Here is a 15,251-nt window from a genome sequence, read left to right on the forward strand (position 1 = left end):
AATAGATTGGGAGAAGGGGAAGTGCAACGAGACCTGGGTGTCCTTGTGCACCAGTTGCTGAAGGTAAGCATGCAGGTGCAGCAGGCAGTTAAGAAGGCAAATGATATGTTGGCCTTTGTAGCAAGAGGGTTTGAGTACAGGAACAAGGATGTCTTTCTACAGTTGTACAGGGCCTTGGCGAGACCACATCTTGAGTATTGTGTGCAGTTTTGGTCGCCTTATCTGAGGAAGGATGTTCTTGCTATGGAGGGAGTGCAGTGAGGATTCACCAGGCTGATACCTGGGATGGCAGGAATGATGTATGAGGAGAGATTGGGTCGATTGGGCTTATACTCGCTGGAGTTTAGAAGAATGAGAGGGGATCTCATTGAAACTTATAAAATTCTAAAAGGACTAGACAGATTAGATGCAGGAAGGATGTTCCCGATGGCCGGGGAGTCCAGAACCAGGGGTCACAGTCTAAGGATAATGGGTAAGCCATTTAGGACAGAGATGAGGAGGAATTTCTTCACCCAGAGAGTGGTGAACCTGTGGAATTCTTTACCACAGAAGGCCGTAGAGGCTAATTCATTAAATATATTCAAGAAGGAGTTGGATATATTTCTTAAGGCTAAAGGGATCAAGGGATATGGGGAGAAAGCAGGGACAGGGTACTGAATTTGGATGATCAGCCATGATCTCATTGAATGGCGGAGCAGGCTCGAGGGGCCGAATGGCCTACTCCTGCTCCTATCTTCTATGTTTCTATATTTCTATATTGCGGCGCTACTGATTACCGCTGCCGCAAACCTCCACCTCAGTTTTGCGGGTGTCAGTACTATCGCCCAGTCACAAAGCCGGTAGCGTTCTGTTAGCGCCCCCCCCCCCCTGGAGGCGCTATGGTGCCCAACTTCTTTCAAGCCTCACTGTTGGATTGAAGTACTTTATCTAGGCTAACCCTCAGTCACGATCAGCCATGATCTTATTGAATGACGGATCAGGCTCGAGGGGGCCACATGATCTGCTCCTGCTCCTAATTCTTATGTTCTTACGTTCACAGTAATGAGGGGATGTTGTATTCTTCGAAATGTCAACCTTCAAATGCTAAACTGATGCTTTGTTTTGCTGGTATGGGTGAACTTTACGATCCCTTGGCATTATTCGATGAAGAGCAGGCTGTTATCCCAGTTTCTTGGCCAACGTTCCTCCCTCAAAAAAACATTAACTTAATTGCCGATGTGACATTGTGCTGTGTGCACATAGCTGCCTACATAACAAAGTCACTACACACTTCAAAGTAATTCATTGAGATATTTCTGAGAGATGTGATCAGGTGCCTTATAAAAGCAAGTCATTCTACTTTGTCGCTGGACCATTCTATTGCAAGGACTTATTGGTGAAGAATGGATATTACTGGCATGAATACATAAACCATTCAGTTCTGAAAGACAGGGTTCTATGTAACCCCACATTTTTGGCTGATAGAAATAATAATATGGTGGCCAATGCGACTGGTAAAGCAAATTAATTGCAACATGAAGTAAATGTCTATTGAGTTAGGAACATAGGAACATTAGGAACAGGACTAGGCCATTCAGCCTCTCGAGCCTGCTCCGCCATTCAATGAGATCATGGCTGATCTGCACCTCAACTCCGTTTACCTGCCTTCACTCATATCCCTTGATACCCTCACCTAACAAAAAAATCTATCGATCTCAGCCTTGAAAGCTCCAGTTGTGCCCCAAGCATCCCCAGCCTTCTGGAGAAGAGAGTTCCAGATTTCTACTACCCTTTGTGTGAAAAAATGTTTCCCGGTTTCGCTCCTGAATGATCTAGCTCTAATTTTAAGATTATGTCACCTTGTTCTAGATCCCTCCACCAGAGCAAAGAGTTTCTCTGTATCTACCCTGTCAAATCCTTTTACCATTTGATACACCTCGATCAGGTCACCCCTCAATCTTCAGCATACACCAACAACTTGTATTTATATAGTGCTTTAAACGTAATAAAACTTCCCAAGGCGCTGCACAGGAGTATTATAAGACAAAAAATTTGACACCGAGCCACATAAAGATAAATTAGGGCAGGTGACCAAAAGCTTGGTCAAAGAGGTAGGTTTTAAGGATCATCAATGGTTGAGCGATTATAATCAGGGATGCTCAAGAGGGCAGAATTAGAGGAGCGCAGATATCTCAGAGGGTTGTGGGGCTGGAGGAGGTTACAGAAACAGGGAGGGGTGAGGCCATGGAGGGATTTGAAAACAAGGATGAGAATTTTGAAATCGAGGTGCTGCTTAACCGGGAGCCAATGTAGGTCACCTAGCACAGGGGCGATGGGCGAACGGGACTTGGTGCGAGTTAGGACACGGGCAGCCGAGTTTTAGGTGACCTCAAGTTTACATAGGGTAGAATGTGGGAGGCCAGCCAGGAGTGTGTTGAAATAGTCAAGTCTAGAGGTAACAAAGGCATGGATGATGGTTTCAGCAGCGGATGAGCTGAGGCAAGGGCGGAGATGGACGATGTTACGGAGGTGAAAATAGGTGGTCTTAGTTATGCTGCGGATATGTGATCGGAAGCTCATTTCAGGGCCAAATATGACACAAATACAATTTAATACCACAATTCAATATTTGCTTGCATTCTCAAATTAGGGGCAGCTTCATTATTTTAGATATGTTGAGGATTTCCTATAGATCCTAAGAGTCTTTTAGGCTTTCTTTTCCTCAGGCTCCCCAGGCTTTAACGTCCAGCCAGTTAAAATAACCTTCTCTGTGTAAAGTTCCAACCATTGGATTTACGTCTTCTGGGTGGAGTCCAATCAATGGGTTCCTTGGGTGTAACCAGATTACATAATAAACTCGTGTGGGCCAAAGCCCATTATAAATCCACACTATTGGGCTCATCATTGCCATTAATGGAGAGGTAAATGGCAGTTGGAAAGTCATACCTTGCATCATAATATTCTGTTGCAAGCATTTCTGAGCCATTTTTCAAAATTATTATTATTTTTTAATTCTTTCATGGGATGTGGGCATCACTGGCAAGGCCAGCATTTATTGCCCATCCCTCATTGCCCTAGAGAAGGTGGTGGTGAGCCGCCTTCTTGAACCGTCGCAGTCCATGTGGTGAAGGTACTCCCACAGTGCTGTTAGGGAGGGAGTTCCAGGATTTTGACCCAGCAACGATGAAGGAACGGCCGATATACTTCTAAGTAAGGATGGTGTGTGACTTGGAGGGGAACTTGGAGATGTTGGTGTTCCCGTGCACCTGCTGTCCTTGTTCTTCTAGGTGGAAGAGGTCGCGGGTTTGGGAGGTGCTGCCGAAGAAGCCTTGGCGAGTTGCTGCAGTGCATCTTGTAGATGGTACACACTGCAGCCACGGTACACCAGTGAATGTTTAAGGTGGTGGATGGGGTGCCATTTAAGTGGGCTGTGATCACAGCTAAAATTAGTCATTTTGAAAGCTGGCAAATATGTCACGTTCTCCTTGGCAGGTCTCACTGTCAGAACCATTCTCAGTTAAGAAAAGTGTGCCACTGCTTCTGCTGAGGTAAAACGCCTGGCTTACTATTTATTCCTCAATTGACATCACTAAAACAGATTATCTGGTCATTATCACATGGCTGTTTGTGGGAGCTTGCTGTGCGCAAATTGGCTGCTGGGTTTCCTACATTGTAACAGTGACTACACTTCAAAAAGTACTTCATTGGCTGTAAAGTGCTTTGGGACGTCCGGTGGATGAGAAAGGCGCTATATAAATGCAAGTCTTTCTTTCTTTCTTACTATATCCCACCTGATGGTGAGGGAGCGGGTGAGATCCGACTCAATTCATTCAGCTTTCTCTCTATGGTATCGCGCCGTGAAGGTGAGATATGAATAAACTCATTTTAGATGTTGCTGATGAACTGCACTGTAATCCAAAGATAATATTCAAACCCACAACCAGAGTGACATGAATCAGTCATTCATGAAAGAAAGACTTATGAAATAATACTGAGCGGCCTGCGGGTGGCGCTGTCCAGGGAGAGTATAAATACTTGGGCACGGGCCCAGCTTGCGCAGGACATTCTTAACAGGAACTAGGGAAGGACAAAACTAGACCTCCATGTTGTAAAACAGTTGATTAAAGCTTTGTTTAACGCTTAGACCAAGTGCCTAGTAGTTTTCTTACGTCACAGAGCTTTAGAGAGCACCTGAAGTACCAATCTTATATGCTGCGGCAGCTTAAATGAAAACACTAGATGCTGAGCTTTAAAATGCTGAAGGATGCAATAAGGCAAATGGAAACAAAATCTTTATAACTTAAGCTGTAGTCACAGATTGTCATGGGAGGATGTATAGCAACAGAAAATCAGCAAGCCTCAAACCACAGGACTGGCTAGAGATCAGAAGACTAAAATACTACGGATGCTGGAAATCTGAAATAAATCAGAAATGCTGGAAATACTCAGCAGGTCAGGCAGCATCTGTGGAGAGAGAAACAGAGTCAACGTTTCAGGTCGATGACACAAAGCTGGGTGGGAGTGTGTGCTGTGAGGAGGATGCCGAGAAACTCCAGTATGATTTGGACAGGTTGGGTGATGGGGCAAAAGCATGGCAAATGCACTATAATGTGGATAAATGTGAGGTTATCCACTTTGGTGGCAAAAACAGGAAGGCAGATTATTATCTGAATGGCAATAGATTGGGAGAAGGGGAAGTGCAACGAGACCTGGGTGTTCTTGTGCACCAGTCGCTGAAGGTAAGCATGCAGGTGCAGCAGGCAGTTAAGAAGGCAAATGGTATGTTGGCCTTCATAGCGAGAGGGTTTGAGTACAAGAACAGGGATGTCTTGTTGCAATTGTACAGGGCCTTGGTGAGACCACACCTTGAGTATTGTGTGCAGTTTTGGTCGCCTTATCTGAGGAAGGATGTTCTTGCCATGGAGGGAGTGCAGCGAAGATTCACCAGACTGATACCTGGGATGGCAGGAATGACGTATGAGGAGAGATTGGATCGATTGAGCTTATATTCGCTGGAGTTTAGAAGAATGAGAGGGGGGATCTCATTCAAACTTATAAAATTCTAACAGGACTAGACAGACTAGATGCAGGAAGGATGTTCCCGATGGCAGGGGAGTCCAGAACCAGGGATCACAGTCTAAAGATAAGGGGTCAGCCATTTAGGACAGAGATGAGGAGGAATTTCTTCACCCAGAGAGTGGTGAGCCTGTGGAATTTTCTACCACAGAAGGCAGTTGATGCTAATTCATTAAATATATTCAAGAAGGAGTTAGATATATTTCTTAAGGCTAAAGGGATCAAGGGATATGGGGAGAAGGCAGGGACAGGGTACTGAATTTGGATGATCAGCCATGATCGCATTGAATGGCGGAGCAGGCTCGAGGGGCCGAATGGCCTACTCCTGCTCCTATCTTCTATGTTTCTATGTTAACTCCTGTAAAGAGAAGCCAGGATGATTACAGGTAAATGGGTAGAGGAGAAGTAAAACTAGAAGGTGGCAGAAGTGCACGGCAGGCCACCTGAAGAAACATCTTGATTCTTTAATGTGTTACCACCTTGCAACACACTGTGGCCTACGGAGAAAATTAGGAGAAAAAAAAATCATTTCATTTCTGCTCAGTATGGATATTAATGCTTGTGTTTTTGGTGTTCCCTCTCTTGCAGGACAGTAAACCCCAGGTGACAGATTTCATAGTGAAATCCACTATCTTTTCTCGCTATGCATTCACAGCTGTTTCCTGCACCATGGTCAATAGGGCTTATAGGCCCAAAGGTGCAGTTTTCCAGATGCAAATTCCAGCCACAGCCTTCATTTCCAACTTCACAATGTGGGTACCTGCCAGACTTGATTCTCTTCATCTGGGGTTGCGATGGTCTATGGAGAGTTTGTAGCAGATTGACCAGAAGCGTCAATGAATTGATGACATTCGGAGCCTGATTTTTGCTGTAGCTGGGCTCCTGACGGCGTCTGCCCTTAGTTGGGCTTGTCCACTGCACCCTTCAGCTCAAAACATGTTTGCCCACAAAGTGACTGAAAGTGGGAGCTGATGACGGCGCAGTGAGGGAAACAGGGCATCTGGGACCCGAGTGAACAGGGCAACCAACAGGGTGTCTCCGTAACCAATCAGATGGAAAGTTTGGGAAATAAACAGCGGAAGGAAGGACTGAGAAGGAGGGTGAATTAAAGGGGGTGAATTCAATGTCAAATCAGGTACAGAAAGAGAAATAAAGAGAGGGAAGGAAAGATTGGATTAAGAAGGAGAGAATAAAGAGACAGAAAGGAAAAGTAAGAAAACATTTTTTTTAATTGAAAATTTGAAATTTTTAAAATCTCCCTGAAAAATTCAAAACCTGAAGGAATGAGACTCCACACTTGTAATAGTTGATTTTCAGTGCCAGAGTGGTTGATTGGCAGTCATTAACAAATATCACATCGTTAAAACGATACTTGTACTACTAATTACTAGCCCTAAATATCTGTGGCGAGTTTAGACCATATCGACTGCGATAATACAGCAACTTCATGACATTCAATGGTGAGGCCGACAGCGTGATGCCGCCGACAGAGCGGTGCAACTCGGTCAGCAACCTTTGGAAATTCGTATTTAACCGCGCATCTACTCCTCGCCTGAAGTTGCTGCAGCATTTACCCATAAATAACGGCGAGCGCCATTAACCTAGCCGTTATTTTGATAGCAAATTCTGGCCCATTATCTTGGGTTGAACTTAAGGGCTGTATCCTTGTTTGACTTTAGATTCAGTAACTGAACTAGTCTTGCATTAAGGACATAAAACTGTATTATCAGTTAAACAGGACCTTCACTGTATAGTAGAGTAGTTTCAGTGTAAGGTACTTCCATAGAGTTAGGGGGGAAAATACTAACAAAGATATTTCCTACTAGTTAAGACGGATCTTTGTTTTTCTGTCCTCACCTTTCGACAGCACCTCCCAAACCCGCGACCTCTACTGCCTAGAAGGACAAGGGCAGCAGGCGCATGGGAACACCACCACCTCCAAGTTCCCCTCCAAGTCACACACCATCCAGACTTGGAAGTATATCGGCCGTTCCTTCATCGTCGCTGGGTCAAAATCCTGGAACTCCCTCCCTAACAGTGCTGTGGGAGCACCTTCACCACACGGACTGCAGCGGTTCAAGAAGGCAGCTCACCACCACCTTCTCGAGGGCAATTAGGGATGGGCAATAAATGCCAGCCTTGCCAGCGATGCTCAAATCCCAGGAACGAAAACCCATCAGTTTGCTGGAGATCCAGCATTTTGGCTTTATGAGCCAAAAAAAGAGATGCTTACCTGATGCGAATGCAGAGAGGGAGAGGGTGTTCCCCAGTGTGTAGCTGTTACTGTTATAGTACGTTCTGGCATTCTTAGTCCTAGATGTTATTTAGGAGGAATTAGTGAGATGATAAGCACTGGCTGGGTACTTGGCACATACTCTATTTTTTTCACAGCTGATGGCAGGAGCAAGTCAGGATGAGAACTACTGCCGAGCGAGTGGTTCTGTGTTCACTTACAGGTTTGTAGCAGGCCTCTGAAGGAGTAGGGAAGATCTGCAAAGGCATTCCAAAACCAGATTGGCCTGAATTGAACCCATTTTGTTCTATCCAAAGGTGCAACCCTCCATAGCATTTAATACTACGAACAAGTAGCAGTCAAAAAGAAAAGTTTGCTTACAACAACAACAACGTGTATTTCTATAGCACCTTTAACATAGTAAAACGTCCCAAGGCGCTTCACAGGAGTATTATAAGACAAAAGAATTTGACACCGAGCCACATAAGGAGAAATTAGGGCAGGTGACCAAAAGTTTGGTCAAAGAGGTAGGTTTTAAGGAGCGTCTTAAAGGAGGAGAGAGAGGCGGAGAGGCGGAGAGGTTTAGGGAGGGAATTCCAGAGCTTAGGGCCCAGGCAACAGAAGGCACGGCCACCAATGGTGGAACGATTATAATCAGGGATGCTCAAGAGGGCAGAATTAGAGGAGCGCAGATATTTCAGGGGGAACCACATTGTTTGCAACCTTGGTGTCATATTTGACCCTGAAATGAGCTTCCGACCACATATCCGCAGCATAACTAAGACCGCCTACTTCCACCTCCGTAACATCGCCCGTCTCCACCCTTGCCTCAGCTCATCTGCTGCTGAAACCTTTGTTACCTCTAGACTTGACTATTCCAACGCACTCCTGGCTGGCCTCCCACATTCCACCCTACGTAAACTTGAGGTCCTCCAAAACTCGGCTGCCCGTGTCCTAACCCACACCAAGTCCCGTTCGCCCATCACCCCCTGTGCTCGCTGACCTACATTGGCTCCCGGTTAAGCAGCGCCTCGTTTTCAAAATTCTCATCCTTGTTTTCAAATCCCTCCATGGCCTCGCCCCTCCCTATCTCTGTAATCTCCTTCAGCCCCAGAACCCCCCGAGATATCTGCGCTCCTCTAATTCTGCCCTCTTGAGCATCCCTGATTATAATCGCTCAACCTTTGGTGGCTGTGCCTTCTGATGCCTAGGCCCTAAGCTCTGGAATTCCTTGCCACGCTACCTCTCTGCCTCGCTACCTCTCTTTCCTCCTTTAAGACGCTCCTTAAAACCTACCTCTTTGACCAAACGTTTGGTCACCTGCCCTAATTTATCCTTATGTGGATCGGTGTCAAAATTGTTGTCTTATAATACTCCTGTGAAGCGCCTTGGGACGTTTTACTATGTGAAAGGTGCTATATAAATACAAGTTGTTGTTGTTGGTTGTGGGGCTGGAGGAGATTACAGGGATTAGGGAGGGGCGAGGCCATGGAGGGATTTGAAAATAAGGAGGAGAATTGTGAAATCGAGGCGCTGCTTAACCGGGAGCCAATGTAGGTCAGCAAGCACAGGGGTGATGGGTGAACGGGACTTGGTGCGAATTAGGACTTTTGGATGACCTCAAGTTTGCGTAGGGTAGAATGTGAGAGGCCAGCCAGGAGTGTGGTGGAATAGTCAAGTCTAGAGGTAACAAAGGCATGGATGAGGGTTTCAGCAGCGGATGAGCTGAGGCAAGGGCGGAGACGGGCGATGTTACAGAGGTGGAAATAGGCGGTCTTAGTGATGCTGCGGATATGTGGTCGGAAGCTCATTTCAGGGTCAAATATGACACCAAGGTTGTGGACAGTGTGGTTCAGCCTCAGACAGATGTTAGGGAGAGGGGAAAATGAATAGAGTATACAGTGTAAAGAGGAACAAATCCCTGGCCCTTATCCAATTCTGCGGTTCTTCTGACACTCAAACACTACTATGAAGCAGCCTGTCTGTCGATCTAGTGATCTATCTAGCTATGTATCATAGAAAGTTATATCATGGCTCACTCAATAATGGAGAACTCATGTAAGGAACCTATATAACACGTCCCTCTCTGAATAACATGCTTTATGTATGGTTACTTAAGATAGTGGTTAAAAGACAAGGGTAGAAAATGATTAGTAAATGCATGGATAAGAATTAGTTTTTGTTCCATCATTTTTTTTTCTTGGAAATGAACCGTAAGGTCTGATTTCCACAATGTAATACTTTAAAATAGAAAAAAACGTTGTACAGGTCTGATGGTGAAATAGACTCAAGGGACAGCCATGCATGAACACTTTGTAAAAACTTCCTTTACTTTTAAGTGAGTTACGAAGCGGAACTAAAAGAATATCTGGCAGCATATGATGAAAGATTTACCATGTTGGCAGTCTGTGCAAAGAACCCCATTTGTGCTCGTTGTACCTTAGCGAGATTTATAGTTACCTGTGAAACACTGGTAGTTACTTAACCGTGGAATGCCAAAATCCACTCGCACAACACTGAAACCCGGGAAATAATGACTGGACTGTACTGGGATTTAATTACCGTTTGATCTGTGCTTTCTGTTTCTGTGCAGGATCATAGGCAAAAAAGTACATCAGAGCGAGGTGACAGGCAAAGCGAAGAAATCCAAAGATAAACCAAAAGAGCATTCCAGAAAAAATGAAAAGATGTAGGTATTCAGTTCCTTACTTACCTGCGGTCACATATTTGAAAGACCCTCCGTGTAAAACAGGAGTTAAACGTTTCCAACAGGTACTGATTAACTGACATGTAATTTAAACTGGTCGTTAATGTAATGCAGATGGTTTTTAGGGACGGTGGCTAGTTTTAAACAACGACAAGGGTAAGTAGCATCTCAGAATTCAGTCACAGTGACTTGCCTTCATAGTAACAACAGAAGGAAATTAAATAGGTCTTTATTCAAAATAATTGCTTTCATCTTAAAGGAAACAGTAGAAAGGACAGATGCAGCTAGGTGAAAGGATAGAAGGCGATGGGGAGGACTAATAAACTACACTACACAGTGTGATTTCGCACCTATAGTTCCCGCATGGGGAGTTACCAATCTCAGCTCGGCTACTAGGGTATGGGTGAGAGCCAATTATCATTGTCCACAGGTGCGGAGAAAGCAAAAAACCAATAGGTGAGCCAACCCAGGTCTGTCCAAGTGACTGTTTCAAAGTTGGCACTGACAGAGGCCTGAAACTAAATAAACCCAACTGCCCTTTCGCTTTGGGAATGGTGCACGATTCACGAAGGACAGAAAGAAGAGAGCCTCGATGAGCTCAGGACAGCAGATATCAATAGGGAAAGGAGAGAAATTCCAGTTTGGACTCGACTTGAGGCATGGACCTTATAAGAACAGGCTGCATCAATGGGTCGGATATTCCGACCCCCACGGGTGTGTACGAGCTGTGTACACACCCGTAGGGACATCAGAAATGCCGGTTTCAGGCATGCCAAGTGCATGCGCTAAAACCCGGCACTTCCGATCTGTCAAGAATCCTCTTGACAGATCATCCGCCTGCCCTGGAGAAGGGCCTCTGCGGGGGGAGAGTTCCGCTCTTTGCAGAACCTCCGCCCGCTGAAAACCCTTAGAAATCTTACGTCTGGTAAAAGCCTGCATAAGGCCTGCTTTTACCAGCATAAGGGGGAGAAATTCGGTATCGCCCCGTTTGGGGCGCTAGTATTGGCGGTATGCAAAGTTTAACGCCAGGCGCAATTTATCGCCACCTTGAGCGATATTGGGTTGCAGCGCCCCTGAAGGTGATTGCGGCGCTAAATCAGGCGCTGCACGGTACTCTTAAGGCGCTAACCCGGCGGCGCTACTCAATTTCTCGGTGGCTGGGCGCAGCGCAGGTGCTGTCAATAATCGATTTCCCCGAGACACGCTGGCGCCGGCCAGCTCTTAAAGGGGCGGGTCAATTAACATCAGCAGTCACACTCTGCGCCTTGTAGGCCTCAAAATCGGTGGTGACCTACCTGTGGTGTGGAGAGGGTCAGGCAGAGAGCGGAGCGCTTTAGCGACGGGGCATTGGATGCTCTGGTTGGCGCAGTGGAGCGCCGGCGAGCTGTGCTGTACCCCGAGAATGGCAGGAGGCCTCATCAGAGCGAATACTGCAGAGCTTGGAGGGATGTTTCCCAAAGAGTCACCTCCAGCAGCGTGGTGCCCAGGACTCCTGTGCAATGCAGGAAGAAGTTCAATGACCTCACTCGGGTCGTTAGGGTGAGTGCCTTTTTCACATTCATCTTCATCCCTCCATCTGCACCTGACTTTATGGCCAGAGGGTGCGCGAAGCCCCAATGGCCATCTGCCAGCCAGCACCCATGGCCCTTTCTGGAAACACACACGCACATTCAGCTCAGTGCATAATGTAAGGGCTATTCTACCATGGGGGGCATGTAATGTCAGCTCAGGGCAGCATGTTTCATCACTTCCCGTCCTTTCTCCTGCAGGCCAAGCTGGCCAGGAACCGTAGGGAGCAGCTTCGTACCGGAGGAGGCCGGCCTCACCTGCAGACCCTCACAGACCTCAAGGAGCGAGTCCACCAGATTGTTGGAAGCCGGATGAGTGGTCCTGTCACCTCTGGAGCTGCCGACCCCATTGTGCACAGCGATGGTAAGGTCATCACCTTTTTGAACTCTCTCCTTCCACTTGTTCCCCCCACCAGCATGCTTTTTCACTTTGGACCCAAGTCAGTGCATTGCAGCACTCATGCATCCCTTGCTGCCACCCTGTCCTTTCGCTAAAGCCACTCTTCAACCTCCCTGCTTTCAGATGCTGTATCACCAGCTCGGGAGCTGGGCCCTCAAGCTGCCACTGCTACTGACTCTGGAGGCGACGAGCAGGAGGAATCCGGACCATCCCTACCACCCTCAGGCGAGCCAGCCCCTCTGCAGACTGGGGAGACTACTTCCCTGGAGGGGAGCGGGGGGGAATGCTCTGAGGAGGAACCAACTCCAGGAACCAGCGGGCTGCAGCAACGCAAGGGGGGTAGGGAAGCTCGAGGGCCGTCTCCCCGGAGGGCGAGTCAGGCCGCGAGTGCTGCTGCACAGAGCGCAGAAGAGGTGCGTGCCCTCGCAGAAATGAGCGCCCAGGCTGTGCTGAGGCACACTGAGCTCATGGCTGCAGTGGCAAGGATGCCTGAATCCATCGAGTGTCCAAGACTTCGGCGCAGCACAGGCAAGGAGCGCAGGACTTCGGGGCAGCACTGGAAAGGACTGTCCAGGGCTTCACCGAAGCACTGGCACCTGGCACTCAGCTGCTGAGTGCTGCCATGCAGTCACTCGCTGGTCTCATGCAGACGCTGATTGAGGCCACGCGACCACTGACTGCTGCCACCCTCGCTGGATCAGGCAGGATTACCCGGGGCCCTTGCAGCACCACAGCAGGCCAGCAATCTGTGGACCATCCGATTGCTGCGCATGCTGCGGTGCTGCCCCGTCAGAGTGTCAGTGTGTCGGCCAACCAGGGAGCTGCTGTCTGCTCTCAGGATGACAGCATTCCTGAAGCCACCACTGGCACTTCTCCACTGCAGCTGCTACCACCTGCAGGACAGACTGCTTCCACCCATGCACAGTTGGAGCAGTCAGCAGCCGGGCCCTCCAGGCCCAGAGGTCATCCAGGCCGTCCCTCAGGGGCATCTGCGCTTTCGAATAGTCAGCAGACCTCCCCCAGCCTTGCTCCAGCCACTGGGGTCCCATTACGGAGGAGCTGCAGGGAGGGAAGGGGCCAATCTCGCAAGAGAAGCAGATCACCATCAAGGGGGAAAGAGTAGAAGGTGCTGCTGAAACGTCTTATTTGTAGAAATCAAGGCCGAGGATGCTGGTCTGAATGTTAGTTATGTTTTGGACAGTCTCCCAGGTGTGCGAGCCACTTATGTGTCAGTGTGTTAGTTTTGCTTTCTGTTGCCATTGCTTTGTCTTGTTGGAAGGAAGCACATTTTGTACAATAAACAACTTTCTTTATTTACAATGGCCATGTCTGCTATTTACATGCATTTTGCCCATCACAGGCTTTGGGGTATCAGAACGGTTCCATTCCTGTTCTTGGAATGGCAGCAAGCATTCCGTGAGAGGGGCCTAGAAGTGACTTCTGATCAGCCTCTGACGGACGGCCCTTCCAGTTTGTGTCTCCCTCCCATCTTGGTCCTCCTCCTCCTCCTCCTCCTCCTCCTCCTCTGCTGGTGCTTCAATGTCTGGTGGCATTGGCTGGGTTCGTAGGATAGTGAGGTTATGCAGCATGCAACATACAACCACGAAGTGGGAGACTCACTCAGGTGAGTACTGCAGGGCTCCTCCAGAATGGTCCAGACAGCGGAACCGCTGCTTCAGCACGCCGATTGTGTGCTCCACAATGTTCCTCGTCGCCTGATGGCTCGCATTGTAGCATTCTTCAGCAGGGGTGCTGGGCGAACGGAGCGGAGTCATCAGCCACGGGCACAGAGGATAGCCCTTGTCCCCGAGAAGCCAGCCTCCTGGGTGAGCCAGGGCCTCGAAAAGGTCTGCAACAGAAGTCTGGCGCAGGATGAAGGCGTCGTGGCTGCTGCCTGGGAACTGTGCATTCACTGCGAGGATCAGCTGTCGGTGGTCACAGACCAGCTGGACATTCAAGGAATGGAACCCCTTGCGGTTGCGGAACACCTCCGGATTCAATACAGGCGCCCGCAAAGCCACGTGCGTGCAGTCAATGGCACTCTGCACCATGGGGAAGTCCGCTATTGCTGCGAAGCCCTCTGCGCACTCCCACTGCTTGTCTGGGGTCATTGGGAAGGAGATGTACTGCCGCCTCCTTTTAAACAGGGCATCAGTCACTTGACGGATGCAGCAATGCACCGCAAACTGCGAGATGTTGGCTATGTCCCCAGTTGCGGCCTGAAAGGATCGCTTGCGTAGAAGTTTAGGGCAACAGCCATCTTCACAGCCACCGACAGAGATGTCCTGCACCTTATCTGAGGCTGCAGATCTGGCTGAAGCAGGTGGCACAGCTCAGTCACCACCTCCTTTCTAAAGCGCAGCCTTCTGATACACTGCTCCTCCGACATGTTCATGTAGGAAAACTGCCGTCAGAAAACCCTGGCAGCGTAAGGTCTGGTGTGGCGACGTCTGTTGGCCCTCCTCCGTCTGGCCATGCCTGCCCCTCTCTCCCTGCGTCTCTGTGCCCTTTCCAGATGATTCAGCAGCAGGACGTTCCCCTCCAAAGCAGCCCCCATAATAAGTGCGCACAGAAAGTCTCCCCGTTTGATATGCTCACCAACAGCAAGGTGATGGTCAGAAGGCTGAAGTTCTGCTGCCAGCGCTGGCTCAGTGGTGAAATGGCTCTCAGTGTGCAGCTCAGCAACTATCTCTAACTCTCAAAGAAGTTGTGCTCCAAAAATGGCTGCCGCTTTTATACCACAGCAGTCCCCTTTAAAGAACGCCCCCCCAGCCCGACAGCGACTGGGGAACGTTCCAGGTAAGTTGTCCTTATTAGCGCCAGGCGGAACGGAGGGGGGCGCCACTGAATTTCCGGTCCGGGGCGCCCAAAAGGCGTTGCACACTGAAATGACGTCATGATCTGCCTGCGCCCGTGAGCGGGCTCTAAGATTTTGCGCCGGCGCTAAATGTCCGCTCAATATGGGAAGAGGCGCAGGGTTCGCTGCACCTGGGCGCTAGTTGGTTAGCGCCCCACTTCTCGGCCTATTTAGGCACTAATGGGTGACGCAACCAACCGAATTTCTCCCCCTTTAAGAGTTTAAGAAAAAAAAAAAAAATTTTTTCACTCATTTAAAATTTAAAAATACTTAAAAAAAGGTAAGTTTATTTTTAGCCCCGTAAAAAACTTTAATTATTTTTTTCAAAAAATTACATTTTTGTTTAAAATATTTAATTTAATGTAATTTTAACTAATTTTAAATAAGTGATATAATTTTTTTTAAATGTTTAACTGTTTTTTAAGTGATCC

General features: G+C 48.1%; 1 protein-coding gene across 1 annotated transcript in view; it reads left to right on the top strand.

Annotated features, from left to right (window-relative positions):
• Window positions 1–15,251, top strand: part of itih5 (inter-alpha-trypsin inhibitor heavy chain 5) — a 97,279-nt gene that overhangs the window by 3,607 nt on the left and 78,421 nt on the right. The window contains exons 3-4 of the mRNA XM_086010749.1: window positions 5,644–5,807; window positions 9,882–9,977. Of these exons, the coding sequence (XP_085866875.1) occupies window positions 5,644–5,807; window positions 9,882–9,977 (260 nt within the window). The remainder of the gene's footprint in view (window positions 1–5,643; window positions 5,808–9,881; window positions 9,978–15,251) is intronic.

This window comes from Somniosus microcephalus, chromosome 17, assembly GCF_052327205.1.
Source record: "Somniosus microcephalus isolate GS21.2 chromosome 17, FLI_Smic_1.0, whole genome shotgun sequence".
NCBI classification, from domain to species: Eukaryota; Metazoa; Chordata; class Chondrichthyes; order Squaliformes; family Somniosidae; genus Somniosus; species Somniosus microcephalus.